Raw genomic sequence first — 24,363 nt, 5'->3', positions numbered from 1 at the left:
ATTCTGTCTCATCTGATACATGGTAGAGATTAAGATCTATTTTTAGTTGCTATAGATTCATATTATCAGAATAAGGATAGGTTTCAGTTTTGGGGTTTTTTTTTTTTCTTTTAGGATGCTGGGACTCTTCATCCGTGGTATTGAAGAAAACAGCAGATCCAGGCGTGATGGTCTATTCCATGAAAATGAATGCATTGTGAAGATTAACCATGTGGACCTTACAGATAAAACCTTTGCACAGTAAGTGCTAGTTTGTGGATACTTTTAACTAGCCAGGATTTTATACAATGCTGAGTTTATTAAGTGATTCATGCAAAGGGATTAGTATTTATTTCAGATAAAATGCCTGTAAAATGGATACCTGGCAGAGACTTTGTAGTTTTCTTTCTGAAACCTTCAAAAATGTGAAATCTGAGGAGAGGAATCTACTTGGAGTCTTAGTGAATTTACCATGCTTACTTAATTTAAAGAGCTTTAAATTCTTGATAGTTATCTTCACTTCCTAATTCTTCTGTTATCTCTTTCCATTCTTTTTGTAATTTGTTCCTCGTAAGACTTTCAGAATGAGTCAACATTGCAGCGTGGTTTTTATGAGGTTTTGCAAATGAACTAAGATCTGTTTTGGGTTTTTTTGGTGCTGCAGCTTTTTGAGCATTTAATTTTTTAAAAAAACTACTACTGTCAAACTGTGCTTAGTTGAGCTAAATGGGAAGTCTCGCCTCTTATGACTTTTATTACAAATCTGTTGACATTTAGTCTCTATCTCAGATGAAGTAACAGGTTGTTTTGATAGGCTGTGAATTAATGTGACATTGTTGCACAAAAGAATAGCCTCTCAAATTTCACAGATATTTGCTGTAGTAATTAAACAGTAATTTGTTTTTACTTTTAATCCATATGTTTAGACAGCTGAGTGATTGTTTATAATATAACAAAAATCTATTGAGATGTCAAGGGAGTTGAAGCTTAACTTTCTAAACAGTTCAAGGTTTCTAGACTAAAATCCAATAAGTAATTTCACTGTTAGGGATAAATATTTGCAAAACAGTTTTTCATAAAACCAGCATAGTTCTGTAGTGGGGGTATTTACCTTCTTTTTGAGGCTGTGCTTTTTGCTGCTTAACAGCTTTTTAAGTTACTGCTTTCTGCGTATTTGGTGGTAAATGTGTTCTGCTGTGATACAGTACACCCCATTCTCTTCCACCCATGGAAGTTCCTACATGAGATACCAACTTTATCAGAACATAAATGTTAGTATCCCGTTAAAATGTTTGTTGCCTCACCTGTGCAGTTTTGTAATGAAGTTGTATCCATCTCAAGTGAGATTTTGCCTGAATCAAAGCCTCTCTTTCAAAATTGTATGTAATCTTTTTTTTTACAAATTTGTGGTCTCCTTTGTGTTCTCTTCAGAATGTATATAGCTCTCCAGAGACTTTACACCCATGGAAATATATATGGACAGTTAAAAATACTGCAGTAAACTTTCCAGTTCTCCATCAGGCATTTCCTTCAAAATGAGAAATGCAGGACACTTAGTGTTCTCCAAGTTGTAAAATTTTGGGAGTTGGAAAAGATATTTACAAAGACGGTTGCTAGTTTAGAGAGGCTGGTCTTGTTAGACAATCTCTCTCTGTGATGGGGAGAGTGAGAGAAGTAACTAAAAGGTGATTCAGAGCAGAACGTAATTGGTCTAATTGGTCTAAATCACTTTATGTTACAGTTGCAAGTAGTGGTTGCAGTGGCGTTGGATCTGAGGAGAAAAACTGTGGGCAGTGAGGACTCCACATAGTTTAGGGGCTGGGAGGAGTATTTTGGACAAGCTTTAACCTGGGCCCATGTGCTGTAACATTGTTCTGCTGATTTTGCCTTTCCAGAACAGCCTTCTGGCATCATCCATCTTCCTTGGCTGTTGAGAATGGCTAAGAATGCAGTTTTCCAGGTTGAAACTCTCAGTGGATACGTCTTTTAGTTTTCATCTGGCATGACATAGCTGTACTAACCTGACACAAGTCCAAGTCACAGAAATGCAGTAATTGTAATGGATGTGACGAGTATTGTCCCAGTGATTGTTGACTCAGAAGCAGTCATCAGATTCTCCTTTGAGAGGAAAATCTGTTTGCTAGTCTCAAATTTGACATTTCATCATAACCCTTGTAAAAGCTGTTTTAACACTTAGCGAAGACTGTTACATACCGTCTCTTTCCATTTTCAGCAGAGACTTTATAGGATTGCTCCTGATGATTGCTGGTTCTGCAACTGTAATAGCAGCCTACTTTCTGTATTCCCATGTTTATAATAGTTTTATTTATTGGGACTCTTGGTCTGCTTTTTCGTTTGCTGTTAATCCATTCAATTACATTCTGTTGTGTTACAGAGTTTCTAGCACCTCTTTTAATTGACTCCCTTCCTTCTTTTAAAGTATGCATTTGGGGTCTCAAGAAATGTAAATTCCTCCATACATTATTTTTTCTCTTTGAAGTGCAGCCAGTTATTTTGCCCCTCAAGAGCTTTCCCACAGGATGTCTGGAGTTATTTACACTATTTTTTGTTTGAAGATCATCTTATATTTTCTCTTTCATATATTTAAAATATTCATCTCTTGAAACTGAGTTATTAAATTACCTTGCAACGTATGACCAAGTGGCTACTTGCAAGGATGAAGATGGGGTGTGAAAGAAACCCGGTTATGACTTTGCATCCTTATGCTGGGAGCATGTCATGCTTTCTAGAGTAAGGTCTGTCCTTGGAAGCACTCACAGGCCATAGATGAGAGTGTAACCTATAACCTCTGAGGGACAGTGCTGTTTACAGATCTGAAACATAATCTTTGAGGGTGATGCTGAAAGAATGCCTTCCTTACAGCCCTCTCCATGTTACCTTTCTTTTCCGGGTTTGAGGTTTCTCTTCTGGAAGCTTCTTGTCAATTAATTATTCTGACTCATGGTGCCCATACACTCAGTGTAGACAAGATGCTACTTTCCCACAGCAATATCCACTGGGACTGTCCCCTGACTTCAGTATCTTCATGCCACAAAAATCCTCTTGAAACAAACCCTTCCTTCCACTGTGTATAGCTGCAAGGTGGAAGTACCATGTGGCTTTGTTCACCTGGGAAAGAAATAGGTTTGTATTCAAGATGTTAAACGTTTCCAGTGGCTTCCATTCTGTATCAGTGTAAAAAACTGTTTATTTTGGAAGTACATTCAAGATTAACTCCTGTTGCATAACTGAGTAAATCTATAGCAAAGAGGTCAGTAAAATACTGACTTTGACTGACAGACATGCTGCAGAAAGGTGGGAGAAATGTAAATTGTTTTCAAAAGGGCACCACAATTTATTTAAAAATTAATGTGGCCACTACTTCCCATCTTGACCTAGTTCAGCTAAGCAGGAGTTCTTGATATTCCATTCTCAAAATGTGCTTCAGCTACTGCTTCTGTTTGTACCTGAGTTGTCTTATGCAATATGGAAGAAAATCAGTGCACTTCATCAGAAGGTGGGAGAGAGAAGCCTCCTTTGTTCCTTTAGAATCCAAGGTTTGTAAAATGTCTTGATTGTCCAGATCTATTGGCTACTCAAAATCCAGGGAAGGCTTTATGAACAGTTGTTTTGGCTGACTTGTCTTAATTACCTTGAAATGCATGGGAACCTGAAGTCTGTATTGTTACCATGTCACCAGTTCAAGGGGAGTAGTTTCATTAAATGCTCTGACACAGTTTCTGATGTTGCAATTGAGCACATCTATAAAGGCATTTATTAAGTCTATATACCCACTTTAGCAAGAGGTTACTGGTTGGAAGATGTGAGTAATACTTGTTTATTTATCTATTTATGTAGAACCACACAAATAGTTGCACCTTTTTGGTCACCAGGTTTTTTTATGATATTTATATATCCCATACCATCATTCTTTTGTATTGCAACATTTGCAGTCACAGTATTTCTTCTGAAATATATCCCATATATCCCATACCCTCATCCTTTTTTATTGCTGTAGAATCAGCCAGTAGTTGCATTAGGTGAAAATGAAAAGATGAAGGAATCTGAGGGGCAGTTAGGCTGTAGTTGGAATAAGTGGAGTCTTGAGCTTGCTCAGAGTAGTTGTGTCCACTAGAGCAATTGGTCGTAAGTGCTCAGTGTGCTTCTGTGCCAACAAGAAAATATGTAACAGACAAACACTTGAAAAAAGTAGCGACCTATGACTTCAGGAGTCTTTTGGTGAGCTTTTGCCATCAGAACTTCCGTTCCTCGTGTTCCGCATGAAGAATTGTGTTCAGCAGTTTATTCTGGCTTATGTCAGGAATTTTGACAGATGTGCTGTTCCTACTTGAAAAGTAAAGGATTTTAGAAATAACTTCAAACTCTGCCCAAATTTTCCGTTTTGTGATGTGAATTTTCATACCTTTCATTTAAAGGGCTCAGGACATCTTCCGTCAGGCAATGAAGTTTCCAAGTGTCATCTTGGAAATCCTTCCTCCATATAATCGAGAACAATATGAGAAGTCTGCTATTGCTCCTCTTTGTTTTCTGGATAACGAAGAAGGAGTTGCAAAAACAAAGATTCCACCTCCTGTTCATCCAAAACCTGCTCTGAAAACAGTTAATCTTTCTGGAGCAAGCAGCTTTGAGGCAGGTGTACAGGCAACACTACAACAAGCTAAGAGCCCCAACCTCCCACGTCTGGGTAGAAAGTCATCTTCTCCCTCCCTGTCTCCCCTTATGGGCTTTGGCAATAAAAAAAATGCAAAGAAAATAAAGATTGACCTGAAAAAAGGTAAGACTTTGAAGATGATATGCTTAATTCTGTATCGTGTTCTTTATAGTGAGATTATATATATGATTTAACTAAATATATATGATTTAACTATTATATACATGATTTAACTAAACTAGTGACTTTAGAAGTATAAGCAAGTTACTTGCAGTTGAAAAGTTCCAAAACATCCAAAAGGTAGAGGTCTGTTAACAGTGAAGTTCTCACCAGTCAGCTTTCCGATAAATTTTGGGTGCATGTTCACGAGAACTATTGATTTTAGAACATCTGATACTGATGATGTGGAAGGTATTTCATTACCAACATGCAGTATTAAGAGATCTTTAGACTTTTCATAAGTACAGAATGAAAATGTGAACTGTCTGCTGATGACATGTTATTTTTCTTCATATCTGCTGATTGACCACAGCACTGTTACAACATGCTTTTAAAGATCTGTTTAAAAACACATTCTGCTCTGTTTCATGTTACCCAAGGAGCTGACCACAGATTTACCTGTCTTTCTCTTTTTTCTGCACTTTCTTCCCATCTGTATTTATTCAGCTGTCAGCGGGCTGAATTTTACGTTTATGTCTTTAATTGCTGCTCAGTGCAGATGTCTCCTTTTGCGTGGAGTAACAAGTTTATGCACATGTAGTAAAATGTGCTCAAGCAGATCCCAATTAGCAATTATATTTTCTTTTTAATTTCTGTCTCTGATTTGGCTGAGACTTAAATTTGATGCCAGAAGTGGCCCTTTTAAAAACTGTCTGTAATTTTATTCTTTTAACATGTAATGAATGTATTTAAGCTGTCATTTCTTAATTTTTTGTTATTTCTCAACTTAAATCACTCATTTTTACTTCTGAACTCTTCAGCTTTGCTTTAACAAAACCTGCTTCAGTATTTTCCTTATTTTAGATGTAATGCTTTTGATTTTGTAACAGTAATTTATATTTTTAGAAATAATAGGAATGAGATACTGAGATGATATCTCTGAAGGCTATTACAATGGGTAGCAATCCTGCTCTATATAAAAAAGATTTTTAGGGACCCTGCTGTTCCTGGGTGATTTTGGTGGCTTATAAACAGTACCTGCTAATATTGATTTTTACTCTGTAATTATTTGTTAACACATTTATCTATGAATGCTTGAGGTTGTTTATTTCCAAGCAGCAAACAACTGCACTTAATGGAAGCTTTGAAACACTACTTTGTCCTTTCTTAACAGCATGTTTTCAGCAGTTTTAGCATTCGAATCATGTGACATTTTCCACTTCTGACCAAGTTTTAGTAAAACCTGCTAAATTATATGTATGCTCATAAATAAACAATTCTGATTGCTCTGATTTATTTCAAAGACTTGACATCAATGTAAAGGCTGATACTAAAACCACCTAGAGAAAATGTAACACTTTAAAATGAAAGTTCTCGCTTGTTTTGTATCATTGTGGAGTATCCAAAAGTATCTGGGTTTGTAGCTGTTGCGGGAGGATTTGAGCGCGAGTTCTGACATCGATAGAATTGTGCAGATGTGAAGAAAATACTCCTGTTTACAGCTTTTTGTTTGCTTTCTTTTTTAAGAGCTAAACTGAATGAATGCCTCTAATATGCTGCTGACATTGTTGACTTAATTTTAATGATCATCATTTTCTTGTTGGATTTTATATTGGGAGTTTTTTATCTGACTTTCTAGGTCCAGAAGGTCTTGGTTTCACTGTGGTTACCAGAGACTCTTCAGTGCATGGTCCTGGTCCGATTTTTGTGAAGAATATTTTACCAAAAGGTGCAGCAGTAAAAGATGGTCGTTTGCAGTCAGGAGACAGAATCCTAGAGGTTAGGATAAACATCCCTTGTATTTGCATTGCTGAGTATTGATTGCTGGTTTGGGCATAAATGTTTTATTTCCTTATACATGCTACTGATGTATAGCATTACAATTCTTGACTTTGCCTTAAAAAAAAAAGTCTCATGGCTTTTGTATTGTTTGTCAACAAGTATTTGACACTGTGATTTGGAAAAAGGTGCTTTTCACAAGGACCCATGCCTGTTTGAATAGGGGGAAATTAATAAAATCACGGTTCTTAAAGCAGAGAAATGTATCAGTTTAGAAACAAAGCATGGTCTTCAGTCATGTCCAAAAATCTCAGATTAATATCAAGGTGGTTAAGAGTTCATCTGAAGGTCAATTTTGTGCAAATCTGTCTGTTTAAAATTTTTAGATACCTTGTGTCTTACAGCCTCATCTAATGGGTTGTTTTACTTACTAACCTCAAAAAGCTGTCGAAGTAAACAGTTTTAATACTTAGGTCTTGTTTCTGTACTTTTCATCTTCAAAGCGCTTTACAAACTAATTAAGCCTCACAAACCCCCTGCAAGGTCGGTAAGTACTACAGAGCTGCTCTAACAGATGGTGAAAATGAGGGAAAAAGGTTAAGTGATTTGTGCAGGGCCAGAGGGAGAGACAGTGTGGGAGCTGTTGCTAATTCCTCTTTGCTCTCAGTCACTGAATGACACCTGTGTTAGGTGAGGGGCACATGATGAAAGACAGTCATACAGATATGACATCGTCTGTTCTTTTGTGTCTGGTAGGTGAATGGACAGGACATCACTGGCAGGACCCAAGAGGAGCTTGTGGCTATGCTGAGGAGCACAAGGCAAGGGGAAACTGTCTGTCTACTGGTGGCTCGTCAGGAGGAAGCCTTTCTACCTCGTGAGCTGGTAAACTTGTCATTTTTTTCTTGAAGAGCGATATTGAAACAATGTTTTAAAACTAGACCAAGAAATAGAAGTTAACTGTTGTTGGCTAAGCAAAGGGTAGCTGGTTATCCAGCTGGTTACCCAGCAAAGGATAACTGCCTAAGGCTTGCATTTGAGAAGTATTTACACTTACCTTTGATTTCGATGGATATTTCATTTTATCTACTATAGATGCATTTCCATGCAATCTAATTTTTCATCCCAAAAATGACATTATAAGCATAACTCACAGGTGAATATTTTAAACTAATTTTGTAACTGTGAGGTCAAGCATGGCTGAAAATGGATAATTCTCTTTCAAAAGACTTTAAACCCAAAGTCAAACAAACTTTAAACCAGAAGTTTAAAGTGCATGTAATAAGTTCTTGCAGCTTATCAGTAACAAACTAGTGAGGGTGACTGCCCTCAGGAGATGCACCTTCTAAGCCAGTTGCCAAGCTGCAGGAGCATGAGGAATAGAATTCCATTTCATTCCTCACGAATTTTGGAAGCAAGCTTTTACTTGGCTGTTAGTCTTTGACTTAATGGGCTCTTGCATGTCCGATTTTGTTCTATCTCAAGTGTTTAATTTTTACTTCTTTTTTTAACACTGCCATGAAACTTCTCTTTTCTCTCACATATACAGAGGGAGGACTACATCAGTATAAGGGTGCTATCTGATACATACGTGTTTCCTCTCAAAGAAGGTCATCTCTTTGGTTGCCTCTTCCTTATCTTGATTGATGGCTATACTTGACCTTTCATTAAGCAGTTCTCAGGATAAGGGAAGGACAGCATTTCCTGCTTTTGTCTCACTTTATCTCCTTTAAAGGACACAAACCGCCTTTGTCCTTCTCTTAAGATGCTGTCTTCTTGCCTTTCCTTTTGCTTTAAACCCTTAGCAGGATCTTCTACAGAAATCCTCTATTATCTTTCCTCACAAAACATTGCTGACAGTTTTCCTCTTTTTCCTTGTTACCAGTTGGAACTTGTTGAGGTAAGGGTGTCTGTTGCCTATGGTAGGATAAGAAGCTGAAAGGAAGTTCAGATTCTCTCATGTGAGCCTTTCCTCTTGTGCCACTGGTACCCACATTTTCCTGTAGTACAGCAATTCTGAAGTGTCCTAACAAAACTTTTTTTCATTTTCCTTTTTTATAATGGCAGAATATGTTCTGCCCTTTAATTGGGCGTTCATTGTCAGATCAACGTTGGTCATTGTAATACTTTGTTTAGTAAGCCCCAAGCTGGAGGGTCAGTATTTATGTGGAGGGAAATTTCTGAGTCTGAAAGTACTAAATTATCTATTATATTTGGGTTTTCTTTTCTTCCACCAGCTCTTCTAAATAAGAGATTAGTTTTTGAAAAGGCTACCCATCAACAGGGTTTTTTGTGCAGGTTTAACTTATAAAACACATCACTTGGAAAACATACTTTTAAAAAAAGTATGTATTCTTTTTCTCTCTCTCCTATCCCCCAACATTATACCTTATTCTTTATTGTCATAGTACAAATTCTCTTTGAAATTACTGTACCAGTGTGTGGGCATAAAAGACTGGAAGAATCTGAAAGTTATTTATAATTTTTACCTGCCACAATTGCATGCTATTAAATTCTAGCCCCTACAGTAAGGATCAACTGCCTTTCAAAAGGTGACTTACTTATGACTGGCATGATTGAAATCCAGAAAGTAGCCACATTTATCCTGCTGGCTTGACCTTCGCTTAGATTGCTTTCTCTGCAAAAGAATGCTGCATAAATGATGGCCTTCACTGTAAGGGAGATGATACGTGAATTCTAATACTGTTCTGTGTTCCTTGTTATCCCAATCAAGAACAATATAGTACAAATGTTAGTTACAAATTCACTGGGTAATTTTATGGAACCAGCCCTTCAAAATTAAAAAGCCTTTCAGCAACATCTGTTTGGTAGCTCACAGCAAAAGTGTGGATTACCATGCCCTTAAGCTACCAGATGTTGATAATAACACAATGCTTGTTAGAATTCATGAGATGTTTGAGAATAGTCTCAACAAAGATTAAAAAAAAAAGAAATTAAAATTGCTTTAGCTTTTTTTGTTTGTGTTTAGCTTCAGCCATGATACTCATTGGACTAATCCTCTGCTACCTCGAAAGTTACAGTGCTGTTTTGATCAAAGAGGAGAAAAAAGCCAACACTTTAAATGTTTGGTTTTGGGAGGAAAGGCAGTGGATAATCCAATATTTTTCAAGGACAGCTGTAACTGAATGCTCTGGCTACATAACATGCATGCAGAGTTTACCTAAACACTTGGGGGTTTTGTTAATGCCTGGCAATAATAAAGTAATTGCTTTATATCAGACTTGTTCTTAATTTGAGCAGTTCTCCAGGGTCTGTAAGCTCAGAAGCCGTTTTCTTTAGATTCGCTGTTACCTGTTATAAGGAAAAGGGAAAGGACTGGCTAGTAAACATGCTCACTCCCCACAGCTTCCTAGGGCAAGGATGCCTCTGAAGTTGGACCCACTAGACACCAGGCACAAAACCACTTATGAAGATGTTGCTCCACGAGAACCAGGTTCCGAGGTTGATTTCTGGAGAGAATTTGATAGTTGCATGGGTACAAAGCAAGTAATAAAAAGAAGTATCAGCGGTGGCATTTGGTTGCCTTGGTCTCTAATAACACAATTTGACTTTTCCTTGTAACAAAGCTGTGGTTTGGAGAAAGCTTGGTCTCACGGATATTTTCAGCAAGCTAGATGGGAGCAGAGTTTGGAGGTTTTGTTACTGTGATCTATCTTGATGAATTTCTAGCAAGTAGGAAAACATATTCAGAATAGCAAACATTTACCATGGCAGCCAAGAGGGATGTGTGTGGGTGAGGATGAGTCAGTGGTGCAAACAGGCATCATTAAATTGTCGGCAATTGGGCCTTCAGTTACACCAGCCTATGCAACATCTAAGAGTTGTACAGTTGTATTGCTTGCACGTAATGAGGGGATAAAATAGAAAACCCAGTCTTTGTAGTGTTATTACTGGTTTAAAAAAAAAGAAAAGGGGGATCTAATGAGGTTTGGGGTTTTCTGGTTGTTCTGTGGGTTTTTTTTGTAATTGAAGCAGACCAGTGAAGTAGAATTTGGACCAACCACAGGCTGTTGTCTTTATTATCCAGTTAGCCAAATGTTCCCAGTAATTCATGCCAGCTGTTGACAGTGTAGCAGCTGAGTAAGGAGCTGATTCCAAAACTCAGGGGAAGATCTTGATTCACTTAATTACCGCACTCTACTGAGTGGCCGGTGATTAGTGCATTCTTTAAGGTGCATTTGGGCTTTAAACTATGTAACACTGATTGTTTTCGAAAGGATGGTGAATATTACAGAGGGAAACTGGCTTAACTGGGCAGATTTGGATTTTCCAGCTCTTATCAAAGTGAACGGAATACACATAAAACTGTGGCTATCGTTCTGTTGTGTTTTGAAAGTACAATCTTTTGATCATGTGTATTTGTTGCATCATGTATTTTCTTCAGGAAGAATGTGTGATCTGAAGCTGCCATTTTTTTTTAAATAATGATGTAAAGATCACTTACCCCCATTGTCTGTCCTTATCCCTGTGTTGGTAAAACAGGCAAAGCTACTTGAATGAGAACAGCTCTGGTGTAACCCATTCCACACCATGACCCTGTGCAATTCTTTATTGTAACTTTTCATGAGCCTTCAGGATAGAGGATATGATGCACATAAGCAGAGGAATGTGCCTGTTCTGCGGTTGCCAGAAATAGTATAGCACTGAAAATGTTTCAATGCCTTTTTCTTTAAGTTAGAGCACATATATAGTACAGGTTTTGCATATTTTTCTTTTTTAAGGTAGCTTTGACAGTCTCAAATGTAATCAGTATTTCTGTGGTTTATGGCATATTTGCTGATCCCTGAAGAATGGAGGAAAAGGAGAAAACAGCATTTTTACAACAAAAACTAACAGAACAACAGCAGTGTATATAATGTAGTAATTGATCTTTACCTCTGAGTCTTCTTTTTACTTTATAGCACACATGTACCATACAGGTTAAAAGGAAGCAGGATGACTGGCAAGTTCAATTAAGCACTTTTTCTGCTTTACCATGTGATTAACGTTTATGTTTCAGTCTTCGCCTAGTTAAATTTTTTTGCCTGAATTGTCGGTTTTGGTTTTAATATTCAAAGCTTAATTTCTATGGCTTCCTTTTAATTGCTTCTTGGCTTTTTATGTGCAGGAAATGATAGGTGGAATTTCAACCTAGACTTAACCATTTTTGCACCTGTTTTGGTATGTTAAACCACTGATTCTAACTCAATTAAGCAGAAGTGGTGAAATAATTTCAGTCAGAATGCGATTCCAGCAAGTACTAATTCTCCGCTGTGTTATCGCTGTTCAAATGCAGGAGAATCTGATGGGGGCGAGGGGATAGGACAATATACGTAGTGGTTTTTAATAACATGTACAAGATAAAATTCGTGAATTGTTCTGCGTTAATGAAGAGAAGGATATTGTGAACACACATGACATGTTTTCTGTTGAATAATTTTGTAAACTGTGTAGGCTTTAAGAAGTCCTGGGTTTTTGGTTTGTTGGGGTGATTTTTTCAAGAACTTTTGAAGGAGAGTGTATAATTTGGCGTAGCTTTTCTTTATCTGGAATATTTGAGAAATTAGTGTAGGTTGTATCTACGCAAATGTATCTTTGTAGAGTGAAAACATTGTGTAGTAGAGCTCCTTCAAAGGTTTTTAGCTTTCATTAACTATTTCAGAAGATGGTTACTAGTTCATTATAGCTTAGAGTACTGGAAACTGTGCACTGAGGTTTGTCGATTAGTTACTGTGCTTGTTATAAAAGTCAGTGGAAGATCCCTCTCTGGAAGGAATGTGACAGTCTTTCCTGTCACAGCGAACAGAAAGTGTGGCAGAAAGTATCCCATTATCCCAGGTTTTAGTGGGACTCCTTAACTTACCAAAGGGGGGAATAAATTGCTTGAATAATTCAGGTATCTTTAAAAAGTTATTTTTTTGTTTTTAATTTAAACTAGATCCAACAATTTTGAAATGCAGAATGAGCTCTCATGTGCTGTGAAGTGCCAATATAACTACGAATACAGCAAACATGTTTACTGTGCTTTTCTGTGTGAATAGTGGTAGTCAGCCTTTTCAAGGCTGCAGAGACCTTGCTACATCTGGTCTGCTATTGCTTTCACTGTCAAGCTTATTAATGTTACGATCTAGCAATGATTTGTCTTTCAGACCTCAGTCTTCCTATTTTCCAGCCGATACGATGAACCCTAAAAGGGTGGTCTGAAATTTCTGGTCATAGCACTTACTGCCTGCAGGAACTTCTAATAGTGCTCTGGCTGCTGGTAAAGAAAGAGAGTGGAGACAAGTAAGGAGAGAGCATAATGTTACTTGTACGATGAGATACTGTATTTGCTTGCAGGATTACTGCCAAAACCTCCTAATTTGAGGAACCCTACCTCAGAGCATTGAAATGAAAACTGCTTACTTGACAGCATGAGTCTCAGCTCTGGTATTGTCCAAAAGTTTTTGGCAGCCCACTTCATGAAATCAGAAGTATGTATACATTAGAATGGAGGCATATAAAGTCTGTCTCTTACCAGAAATTGTCTCCATACATTTTAGATGCATTATCCAAATTTACAGTATTTATGTTTAATAAAACCAAAGTATTTGGGCAGTTCTTAAATCTTACTGGCAACTGTAGTATCTTGCCATTTACAAGGGTCACCAGCTTTATTCCACATACCATAAGAATAAAGTCTCTCTGCCTTAGAATCCATGAAAAAGGTTTTCTTAGGCTGACTTTACATGAAATGTGTGCATGTGGTGTTTGAAGTAGACATAAAAGAATTATACACTGCTTATTGCTTTGTTTGCTCTCCCTTTAAAACAGTAACCAGCAAATCAACTAAAGAGTTGTATTTGTGCATCAGTATTGTGACCTGCTTGCCAGAAATATATTCTGAAGGTATGCAGTACCAGCAATCCTAAATTCACCCTGAAAATACCATGCAGCCTTCCATCTTCATGAGTGATAAGACTTCAGGATCTAAGTGACAAGATATATTAACTGCATAAGCCTCCAGCTCAGTAGGGTGCTTAAGTACATGGTTAACCCCATACGTGGGATGAAAATGGGTGTTTTCACAGTAGGGCATACCTCAGTTGAGGACTGAGCAAGTTAAATCTTCTTCCTCTGTTTCCTACAGTTACGTAAAAGGTTAAGTGAGTCTGCGTTTGTAAGCTGAAGAGCAGTGCTACATCGAATTACAAAACACTTTTGCAGAGACACACCATTTCCTTGGGTGAAACTTGCTATAGGATCTCAAATAGGCATGTCAGGCAAACCTGAGGATCTCCGGTTTTGAAGTGTCCTCTAACACTGAATAGTAAACAGTGAAATGTGATGTATCTGTCTTGGGTGAAGAGCTGTATATAGTTTTGTCAGTTTTCAAAGCTGTAATTCCAGGAAGTCTACATAATTCAAACCAGAACCATTCTATCTAATATGACACAAATTTGTAGTGTGCTGTGTTAATGTAAAAAGTATCCAAGTACAGTATGATATATCTCCATGGATTTGCTATTGGCTTTTTTGTCTTAGCAGGGTGTGCCATTAGTGACGATTTAGTTTTTATTGCAGTATGGAACACAGATGATTTTAAAGAAGCCAATCTGAAAACATCTGTCAGAAATGCTAAAGATGAATACATGCAGCAATGACTTCAGTTATTTACTAGATTGTGACAAGATTACAACAGTACATTACCTTTGAGTATTATTTTCAAGAGTATTACTATATATCTGTTGCAAATATAGTGTAGATTTTTATAGTGAGTAAATGAGCTGTCAACAAAGTATTTCTTAATTGTGGCGAAGATCTTGGAAATAACATAAAGAATAGCACAGATAAGGACGTACAGTCTTTTCTGCTTTTCTGCAGAAAAAACTTCTTTTTCAAGCTTTTCTGCCAGTGATAGTTATGTGGTGCCACAATTTAAAGGCTGTTCTCTAACTCTTACAGATATTTTTTTCTTTTTTTCTTTTCAGAAATAATTGCAAAAGCATGTAAATGTCTTATTTCCTTCATAAGCCTTTGAAAATAACCCTCCTGGGTCTCTTGCCTTTTGCTCTTGGCTCTGAATGGCACTCCAGGGAGTTGGCATCTCTTATCAGAAATGAGCAGGCAGGCAAGGGGCAGCCAGCATATTGAGAGACCATAATAGTGTGTTGGTCAAGGGCAGCAGACAGGTACTGAAAGGTCTCTTGTTGTGTTAAACAAATGCTATTTCCTTCCTGCCTTAAGTGAGAGCTAATTTTTTTGTAAGCTTCTCTTTTGGCAAAAGAACAATGGGGATAAATAAGGCAACCTTTCCAGTGAGAGATATGCATTAGATTATCATAAATCCACAGATCAAAAGTACCGTGGTCAATGAGAACAGGCGTTGTAAGATTAAATAAAAGGACTAATTGAAAGTGGTGTCCCAGGGTAGATAGAGGATTGACACAATATTGAGTAGATATAACCAGGGACTAAGTAGAAAGGGAAAGAAAACAATGTAGAGTACTTTTTTCAAAGGTTACAATTCTGTTTGTACGGGTGACTGAGCAGGTTTTGTGTGCTGTGGGAATAAGAGAAAGCCACAAGTATTTTATTACCGTTTAAAATACTGAGAATTTGTTGGTGAAAATTATATACCAGTAAAATTTTAGGTTGTTGTAAGAATCTTTTATCATAGCCTTTTAAGAAATCAGAGACCCGAGGTATAGATGTGTGTCTAAAAATTAAGTAAAATCATTGGCAGAATATCAATTAATTGAACGTATCCTGAGGCCCATGAGTAAAGACTGAATAAATTCAGTCTGCATTTCTGAATGTTATTTAGCAGCTCCCAAATCTAGCGAACCCTGTATTCTTTCACCTTCATACAAACTTTTCCAAACTTTGTCTGGTTTGTGATGATTCAGTAAATGTCAGAATTCATTTTACTGAAGGACCATGCAAGTATCTCAGTAGGTGAAAACATTACTGTCCTAATTTTCCTTGTAAGGAATGGTGCCTGTTCGGTTGTTTGCTCCATTCTGTTTAACAGCTGATTCTGGACAGCAAGCAGACAGACTGCCTCTTTGACTTCTGACTACTGCATTTGGTCCAGGAGAAACCACCTAGAGAAAGAGAGGAGACTGTCTTCCGCAAGCAGTTGAAAGAGCTCAGGAACTATCTGGGTAGAATGCTGGATGGTGCAACCACGAGGCAGCTTTGCAGCAGGAGCTGCAGCTGGCAGACCCCTATAAATAGAAGGGAACAAACATCACTAAGTTTCAGAGGTGACTGGGAAGGGAAACATGCATATCTAGAGGGGACTGTTCAGAGCTTGTTGCAGCTGAGGAAGCCACTGAAAGATGACAGACTAAGATGTTGTAAAGCTTGAAGGAGGCACCTACCCAACAAGGATAAAGTGAGCAGTAGCAAGGACAAAATGAGCAGTGGAGACTGATTATTCAAGTGTTTGGTGGGGGTTTGTGAGGAGGGTTTGGTTTTGTGTGTGTGTAGTTTAGTTTTTTTGGCGAGGGGAGGGGCTGGTTTGGTTTGGTTTTGTTTTGTTTCTTTTTTAACTTTAACCTGTTGTGCTGTTAAGTATATTTTATTAATACTTAAGAGTTTGAAAGCCCTTTTGCTGTCTCCAGTGTACCCATCCTAAAGTAAAAGTACAGGCCAGGCCACCTCAAAGTTCTGACCATCTTGAGGTTTTATCACTGGGCTGTCTGGACTTTAATTTATGCCAAAATTTCTCGTTCATCATAGCACCATTGAGTCACTTACCTATGTCTGCCGTAGGGAACAACTTCAGTAATACTCTGTCATTTAATTCCTGAAGTGCTGAAATGTGATACATTTGTCATGGAAAATACACAATGAGATTGTTGACTGGGTAATTTACAACATTAAACTTAAGTGTTTCCTGGGCTAGAAACATATTTGTGTTGTAGCTCCTTTCATTCATTCTGTGTTTGAGTGAATTCAGATTCTAGGACTATCTTGAGATAAGAACTATTTCTAATAGTATTCAAGCATTAGTGCATTGAAGAGGACTTCCCTTTCCCAGAGAATAATTGAGCTGATGATGGTTGCTGTATTGTAAAGTATTGATGACTTGGGATAATGTTTTAGCAAAGTCAGGGAAATAGAGGCTGTAGGAATCCAGCTGTATGAGTCACTAGCAGCATTTAATATTCATACCTGCATATTCTAGGAAGAGGGACCATCACTCATGAAATTAGCTGCCCAAATGAAGCAGTTAATTGATGAGCTGTTAACTTAAGGACGGCTGGAGCTCTTTTGGCCATCAGTAAAAATGTGTTCCTTGGGAAGAGCACTAACATCAGGATAATAATTTGAGACCATTTAGCAAGTATAGGATGAAATCAAGCTTTTCTAGGTTCTGTTCATCCCCTTTTATTTCTCATCTGGTTTTCCTCCTTTCTACTGCTTCTCTCATACTTCCATAAGGACAAGTTTTCAATCTTGTATTTGCAACAGTGAGTCTTGATGTTGTGGACTGACTACCAGGCATTTGCTATCAGATGTCACGCAATGAGTAGCAAATGAAAATGTTAAGGGAGTAAAGACAGAGTTTACTTCGTCTGATAATGAATTCATCAATGATTTGTAGACGTTCATCTCCTTTCCTGTTACCCGTCCCTGTGAAATCATTGAAATGTCATTCACCTCCTTCATGGGTAACAAATTCTTTTAAGTACTATTCAGCATTATTTTTAAATCAACTTTTTCTAGATCTTAATGGTAAGGTTGAATATAATGAAAAAGAGAGTCTTTTAGGATAATTGGACTATGTTGAACTAGATGCATGTCCTGTGACAATAAGCCCCCTCACTGCTTGCCTTGTAGTACTGGGAAAGACAAAACCACAATATTGACGTACAGAAGGGGCAAGAGTCTGGTGCAGGTGTCGTGGATTAAAGTAAAAAAATAGCAGCAGCACACAGGAACTGCTTGCTTCGGGCACCAGGAAAGTAATACAAACTAGACTGTCCTGAAGGGCTGCAGGAGACATCACATGTTGGGGACACTGAGAAAAACATCTGTCCAAATCTGGACAGGGTGTTCCATTTGAGTAGAGATCTGATCTAAGAGTTGTGAATTGGCTGGCAAGTGTATGCATGCTTTGAAAAACAGAAGATGGGGCAGAAAATCTTTCTTCTAAAACCTTAAATGCAAAATGCTGTTCTTAGAAGGCCAGTAAATAGTGAGGCTTTTTCCTTACACTGATTCTTTTGAAGGAAGTCAGAGCAGGAGTGTTTACAAATTATCATTCTGTATTGTTCACAGTGGTTATGAATTTGTAGGTTTTGCGGAGTTATGTTCAGGATGTCTTCAATATCCACAGCTAAGAAATCAAAGTGACAGATCTGTAACTCAGAATTGTCTACTAGTGAACAAAGACAAAAGCACAAATGAGTAACAGATACTAGAGACAAGTGCTGGCATCAAGACAATTGTCAGTGTTGGTGTTATGTCATTTTTATATTTCACAGTTAGGCAAATTGTGTTGACTTAATATCATGCAGTTACGTTCCAGGAAGAATGCAAGCATGGTGTGTATTGGGATTGAGGTTTATAGTCCTAGCACTCTGGCTCATGCGATTCCTCTAGCCAGTGACTGCTTCTCATCAGTGAAAGGGCATCTGAAATAAATGAAAGTTTACTTAGTGGTTACTTCATTTGTTGCTTCAGGACAGTAATTTCTGCTCTTGGTTCAGAATTTCTTGTTGATCAGACCATATAATAGATGAATATAGGGGACTACTCTGGCTGCTGCTAAAATATCTGTACTGCTGGTACCTCTGCTGACAATTGCATTGATATGGTATGTACTGCAGCTTAGGCCCTGTAAACAATACTTCATTAGGTAAAAGGAGGATTTGCCCAGCTACCTCACTCCTCCTTGTGTGTGGCCTCTACTTGATAATTTAACATAAGACTTTGACACGCTTGCAAGCAACCCCCAGTCATCTTTTTCAACTTGTACTTCCCTGTATTTCCTTTTCATGTTGTTTTTTCCTATTAATTTTTTAACACTCCTGTTACAAAGAACAAAAAATATCCAAGTGACAAGAAGCATAAACTAATGAATTGTCTTTGATTTATATGGACAAGGAAGAGTGCAGTAAAATTGGGTGTGCTTCATAAAGTTTTTTCTAGTAATACCTTCCATGAGCACTTTACTCCATAGTAAGTCTCCTGTCCTATTTTTTTCTGTAGAGTGCCAGTATGAATATTTCAGGCAAGAATTTGATTTTGTTTACTTTCATTATTCTAACTTGCTTTAAAAAGATGGAACAGGCAAACCTTTACCCCCTCAACCACATAGAACCCTACAAAACCGCACATACAGTGTACAGTAAGAGAACATCCTTTCTTGGATACTTGGATACTTGACTTAGCACTCTTGTAAACGGCAATCTAATCTGGGAAAAATTGTGGGATCGACCTATACCAGGAGGGAAAAAAAACCCTAAAAAACCTCTATGGATTAAAAGTATGTACAAAGGGAGTTAGTGCAGATTAAGTTATTGTGTTTTCGTTTCTCACCCTTGCTTTTGTTACATCAACTTCCCTCTGTAGACAGGTTTAAGGGAAGGATAGTTTTTTAAGGATGAATCTCAAATTTTATAAGGGAATGGGATTTAACAGTACAACTCTTGTTACAGTTTGTGAGCTGCATGTAAAGATGTTGAGATTTTTATGGCTTACATTTTTAATGCAGCTGTGTTTAAAGTAAGTATCTTTTCTATATTCTGCTGCAACATCAGTTTCATATCATGTGGAACTAAGCTATTTTACCTTCTATTTATGCATATTTGTGGGTATCATTAAAAATAACATTTTAAGCCATGTCATGACAAAATGTCAGCTAAATGTGCTGTTGGTTATAAGGCTGTTTCTTCAAGCCACTTTCTGGAAAAGAGGACTGTTCTTTATCTTAGGAACCTATGGGTACAACTCATACATTGTCTGTGTCCCCTTTTCACCCATATTTTCATCCTTGTTTTCTCCAACAGAAAGGAGAGCCGAACTGCAGTATTCTTTCTCCAGAAACCACAGAGCAGTTGACCTTTGAGATTCCTCTGAATGATTCTGGATCTGCTGGACTTGGTGTGAGCTTAAAAGGCAACAAATCTCGAGAGACTGGAGCTGATCTTGGGATTTTCATTAAATCAATTATTCACGGAGGTGCTGCTTTTAAGGTATGGAAGAAACCCATCAGATGGTGACTGCATTAAATTTCTGATGTTTCTATGTTAAGTACTGAATGTCGCTCGATTCTAGGAAGTAATAACTTATTTTCACTCATTCCTTTAGGTGAACTGTAAATCTACTGTTTTGTCCCAAGATTATGGTGGTGTGCGTGGTAGGGTTTGCCCAAAGGAAAGTGAATTGGTGGAAATTTTGGGGGGCATTTGGGTGCTGTAGGAAATGGGTAAAAGGGTGAAGGATAAGGGGATGTGGGTATGAGGAAAGGCTGCCTCCCAGCTTCCCCACAGCTTACAGAGGAGCATGGGAAAACTTGCGTGCTGTTAGGCTCAATGGCAGATACCTACATTTATTGTCTATCTGCACTGATTTTAGTCCTCCCAAAGTGATACAGGCAGACCTATGAAAAACAATCAAAAGATAAACTTCTTCACAAAAAAGTAGAAATTGACGATTCTGTGAGGTTAAGGAACCTGAGTTTAATTTATGCTGTAAATTAAAAGCTAGCTCATCATTTTCTTTCTTTTTTTATTCCAAAGATTTTTTACCACTGTAATAAAAATGTGACTTGGCTGAGCCTGCCATCAGTTATGCAGGTTACCAATTGCTCCTGAGGTGGATTGAATTGTTAATATTAAATCGGTAAATGAAAGTGTTTGAATTGTTGTGCTCCCTCTAAGGACTATATAAGGACTGCTGGGCATTTTTATGATTTTAAAAGTATTTGAGTTATTTTCTAATCTTCAGGAAAAACCATTGCGGGTTTTTTCTGTAATAAAACTTGGAAAAAGGCTTGAAATTAGAAACAAGAGTGTTAATCTTGCAGGGCTAGTATGTTTAACTTCCCTGGATCTATAAGGTAATTTTTTTTCTCTTGTGTTATGTCAGCAATTCCTCACTTTTCTCTTTTTGTAAAAATACCTTTTAATTCATTGTATGTAAATTCCTCTACTGACATCAGCCTGCTGAGTAAGACAGTTCACAGCATTAAAACTTTCATAATCATCTATTTACAGCAGCTTGTAAATAGCAGTAATCAAGATTTAGCTTTGATGTCAATGCTTAATACTTCCCTGCTTCTATTATTTACCTGTCCTAGTCCCGCTGTTATTTCAAAGCTCAGATCTTCTCAAGTATAACTGAGACTAGTTCAGAATACTGACTGTGATTAACTCAGGGCTAAAATACAACTGAAATAAGCTGATCTACTTGTTGTGTATCAGAAATGAATTAAGGAACAACTGGACAAATTAGGTCTGGATAAACTCAGTTTATGTGTATGTCTGCTATGAACTGCAACTCATTTTACTGTGAAAATGTGGCTGCCCTCCTTGCTTTCCCAGGTTTGTGTTTCCTGAGTGATTGTCCACACTAGCTGCTGTGACAGTCTGTATTGCCGCAGATGAACTCAGTGTTTTGAATAGCAAGGCTCGTGGAGCCATAATCTGACAGCACGAGTGGGCTGGCTTCCTAACTTGTCACATCATAGACATATAAAACAACCTTTTCTAGCTCTGTATGTTTACCATTCTGTGTTTTTCCATAGTTACTCCAAAGCTTGGCACGAGGGGTCTGCATAGCAAAGCAAGATTTCTGTGCTCACACCAAAGTAAACAGGCAGCTGGCACAGATAGTCACCATGGCCAGAAGATCGTTTTGTCTCATGATAACCTGTGGTCTTGTGACCTGTTCTCTGCTCTACCTTGTTATAACCCTTTCGCCTATTACAGCTGTGTAGCAATAGATCTGAGTGTAGGCTCCAGAGCAAATGAGGTAGTAGCTGAGGCTCTAGCTTCACCCAGAACTGTTGAGAGAATCTTTCTGATGAGTTTTTTTTCATAAGTACTCAAGGAATGCAGTCATTCTGGCAGTGTCTTAAGAACCACAGTTAACTTGCATATGGATGGAGAACAGCTGTCTTTCTGTCTAATGACCTTTATATAGAACATAATCAGTGGGTATTAACAACTAATAAAATTTCTTGTATCAAGTTAAAAAATATGCACATTTTTGTGTGTAAATATTTAAAGATGTCCTTACTGTCCTTATTTTAAATATGTTCTTCTAGCAAGTTGTTTTTTTTTTTTTTAAAAAAGCCTTTCTTTCCAGCTGGTAGTTGTCCAGAGCATTTTCCCATGCTATTCATTGTAACTCTTTGAAACAGGGTGTTACAGATTTAGACATGTGCATTTGCTTTTCAATGTACATGGTTTTCTTGGGAAACTCACAGGAGGAAATCATAATGGTCACTGACATGAGAATTCTCTCACTTTTTCTCACTTCTGCATTTAGAGTTTGCTGATTGAACCATTATGTCTCTTTTTAACTTCCTTTTGCAAATTTGAAGTGTCTATATTTTTTACCATCCCTAAGATAAAGAGGTTACTAGAATACTTGATATTTATAATTATTCAGAGCCTTTCATGTGAAGAAAACAAACATTTGACTGAGTTTAAATGCATCGTCTTTCCCCCATAACTTTAGGGATTTCAGCCTTCATGTTCATCTTGAGACATCTTGGCTTTTCACTTGTGATGCATTCCTGATGATGAGGTATTTGCTGCCTACTGCAGCTGAAATGCAGCAGAGCATTTATTAGAAAAAATAATGGAGTATTTTATATGTGTGCGTTTGTTCAAATCAAACATGACGTAGCTTGAACCTCCTTGGGGCTTTTGAGTGCTGTTGCTTGTTGCGTGCAGTGTGGGGGGAACTGGATGATTCCAGTAAATGCCATCAAGGAATTTCTTCTAAGAGAAATGTCACTGATGTGATAAGGGAAATAACAAGGTGTGCTTCGATTAAAAGCAAAACTCCACAAGGAACATGGCATTATATCTCCCTGCTCTACTGTAAAAAGTGAGAGTCTTGTGACTGACTGCCTGAATACGGTAGCCATGGGGTGTATGGTTCTACCCATTGCTGTGAGTCTCCATTAGAATAATTGTTTTTAATGAGCAAGGGGAACAGTAATGTCACCCTTTAATAGATTAGCTCACTTGCTGTGTTGGAGATGGCATTTGAAAACTGTTTTGCTGAAGTGCCAAATGTTGTTTTTCTACTTGGAAGCCACAAAGAAACCTACCTTTTGGAGACGAAAGTTAAAAACGTGTTAAAACAACATTTACTTTGTTTTAAGCCAAGCAGATTGTCTTGCAGTTCAGGCTTCTAAACCAGGCCATAACACCAGTGATGTGAAAATCTATGAATGGAAACTGTGAGACATTGGGATTATTTTTTTCTTTTTCAGTTTTTAATATAGCAAAAGTTTTTTCTGTGAAATAACTTCTACCTGAGCATGTGTGAAAACAGTGTTCAGCTGTCTCCCAACCTACCTGGTGCAGGTGATTTGGCAAGTGTAGTTGATCAGCATTTATAAAGTATTCATCCTTTTTTTTTGTTGTGTTTTTTTTTTCTCAGATCATAGCTGGAATGTTGAATTCCAGTTAAATTTTGCATTACAATGGATCACGTACCAGAGTGGGAAGAAGGGAGATGCATCTAAAGAAGTTCTTTAAGAACTGACGTTACTAAAATATAAATAAACACAAAGTCTCATACTAAAGTATTCCAAGGCAAATATCAGGCCAATTCTGAGCTTTCTGAGGCTGCAGTGATTCATTTAAAAACACACATTGTGTTCAGGACAGTTGCATAGTCAATAGAGGTAGTCATGACAAGACGCATTTGACGTTGTATTTGTATATACTTTAGTAAGAAGCTTTAACGTATATTCATACATGGGTGTTCATCCACAGAAAGGAAAAATAGTAATCCAATAACCTGTGGGACCATAGGAGGAGGACATGAGAACCTGTAAAATTTTGAAAGCCTTACAGAAACTCAAAAAGAATAAGTTCTTTTTTCCTTAAACTCCTGTTGCCATGAATGGCTCCATTCATTTCAGCAAATTTTGATAGAACACAAAGGAATTGCAACATGTGCAAATAATAAAACTCCCTGTTCAACAATGTTAAACTCTTCTCTCCTTAAACTTTAGCATGTGTGATGGCATCATTTTATATGTAGAGAAAGGGTGGGGTTAACCTATTGACTTTGGCTATGTGTAAATTTAAGTTGGCATGAAATGTTCAACGAAGAGGTGGGAGAGGTTTCAGTAGTATCTTTTCCAAATGGCATTGCTGTTTCCTATCCTCTATTCCCATACCCTCCTGAGAAAAGTTTATTTCTCTTAATTTTCCTTCACTTACTGTTCCAGTTCTGTCTTTCCATCTTCTTGTCCCTCTCAGTTTATTTTGGATTTTAGTATGTGCTCTTCTTCTTCAGCTCTGTGGCTATTCATACTCTGCCATAGTAATGACGATATCCAGTTCCAACAAAAATATCACTTACTAAAGCTGGGTTTTTCACTGCTGCTGTAACTTACTTGAGCACCAATGACTTAGACTTGGCAGCAATAGCAGAAGAGCTAATTGAACATCTTAGTGATAGAAAAAATAAAAATCAAAAAGTGTATGTGGTTTTGATTACTTAAATGCATGAAATATGTAAATAGTTCAGAAAAATACTGTATGAAGAGTATGTAGTTGAGCCTATGAATGAATCAGATTCATTTT

The 24,363-nt window shown here is 37.5% G+C and overlaps 1 protein-coding gene across 4 annotated transcripts in view; it reads left to right on the top strand.

Annotated features, from left to right (window-relative positions):
* Nucleotides 1–24,363, top strand: part of PARD3B (par-3 family cell polarity regulator beta) — a 414,980-nt gene that overhangs the window by 190,326 nt on the left and 200,291 nt on the right. For all 4 annotated transcript variants that reach the window (XM_065670133.1, XM_065670134.1, XM_065670132.1 and 1 more), the window contains exons 7-11: nucleotides 115–240; nucleotides 4,416–4,774; nucleotides 6,450–6,589; nucleotides 7,346–7,474; nucleotides 19,594–19,779. In XM_065670133.1, coding sequence (XP_065526205.1) covers nucleotides 115–240; nucleotides 4,416–4,774; nucleotides 6,450–6,589; nucleotides 7,346–7,474; nucleotides 19,594–19,779 — 940 coding nt within the window. The remainder of the gene's footprint in view (nucleotides 1–114; nucleotides 241–4,415; nucleotides 4,775–6,449; nucleotides 6,590–7,345; nucleotides 7,475–19,593; nucleotides 19,780–24,363) is intronic.

Source organism: Lathamus discolor, chromosome 3, assembly GCF_037157495.1.
Source record: "Lathamus discolor isolate bLatDis1 chromosome 3, bLatDis1.hap1, whole genome shotgun sequence".
NCBI classification, from domain to species: Eukaryota; Metazoa; Chordata; class Aves; order Psittaciformes; family Psittacidae; genus Lathamus; species Lathamus discolor.
This window is presented reverse-complemented; position numbering and strand designations above follow the sequence as displayed.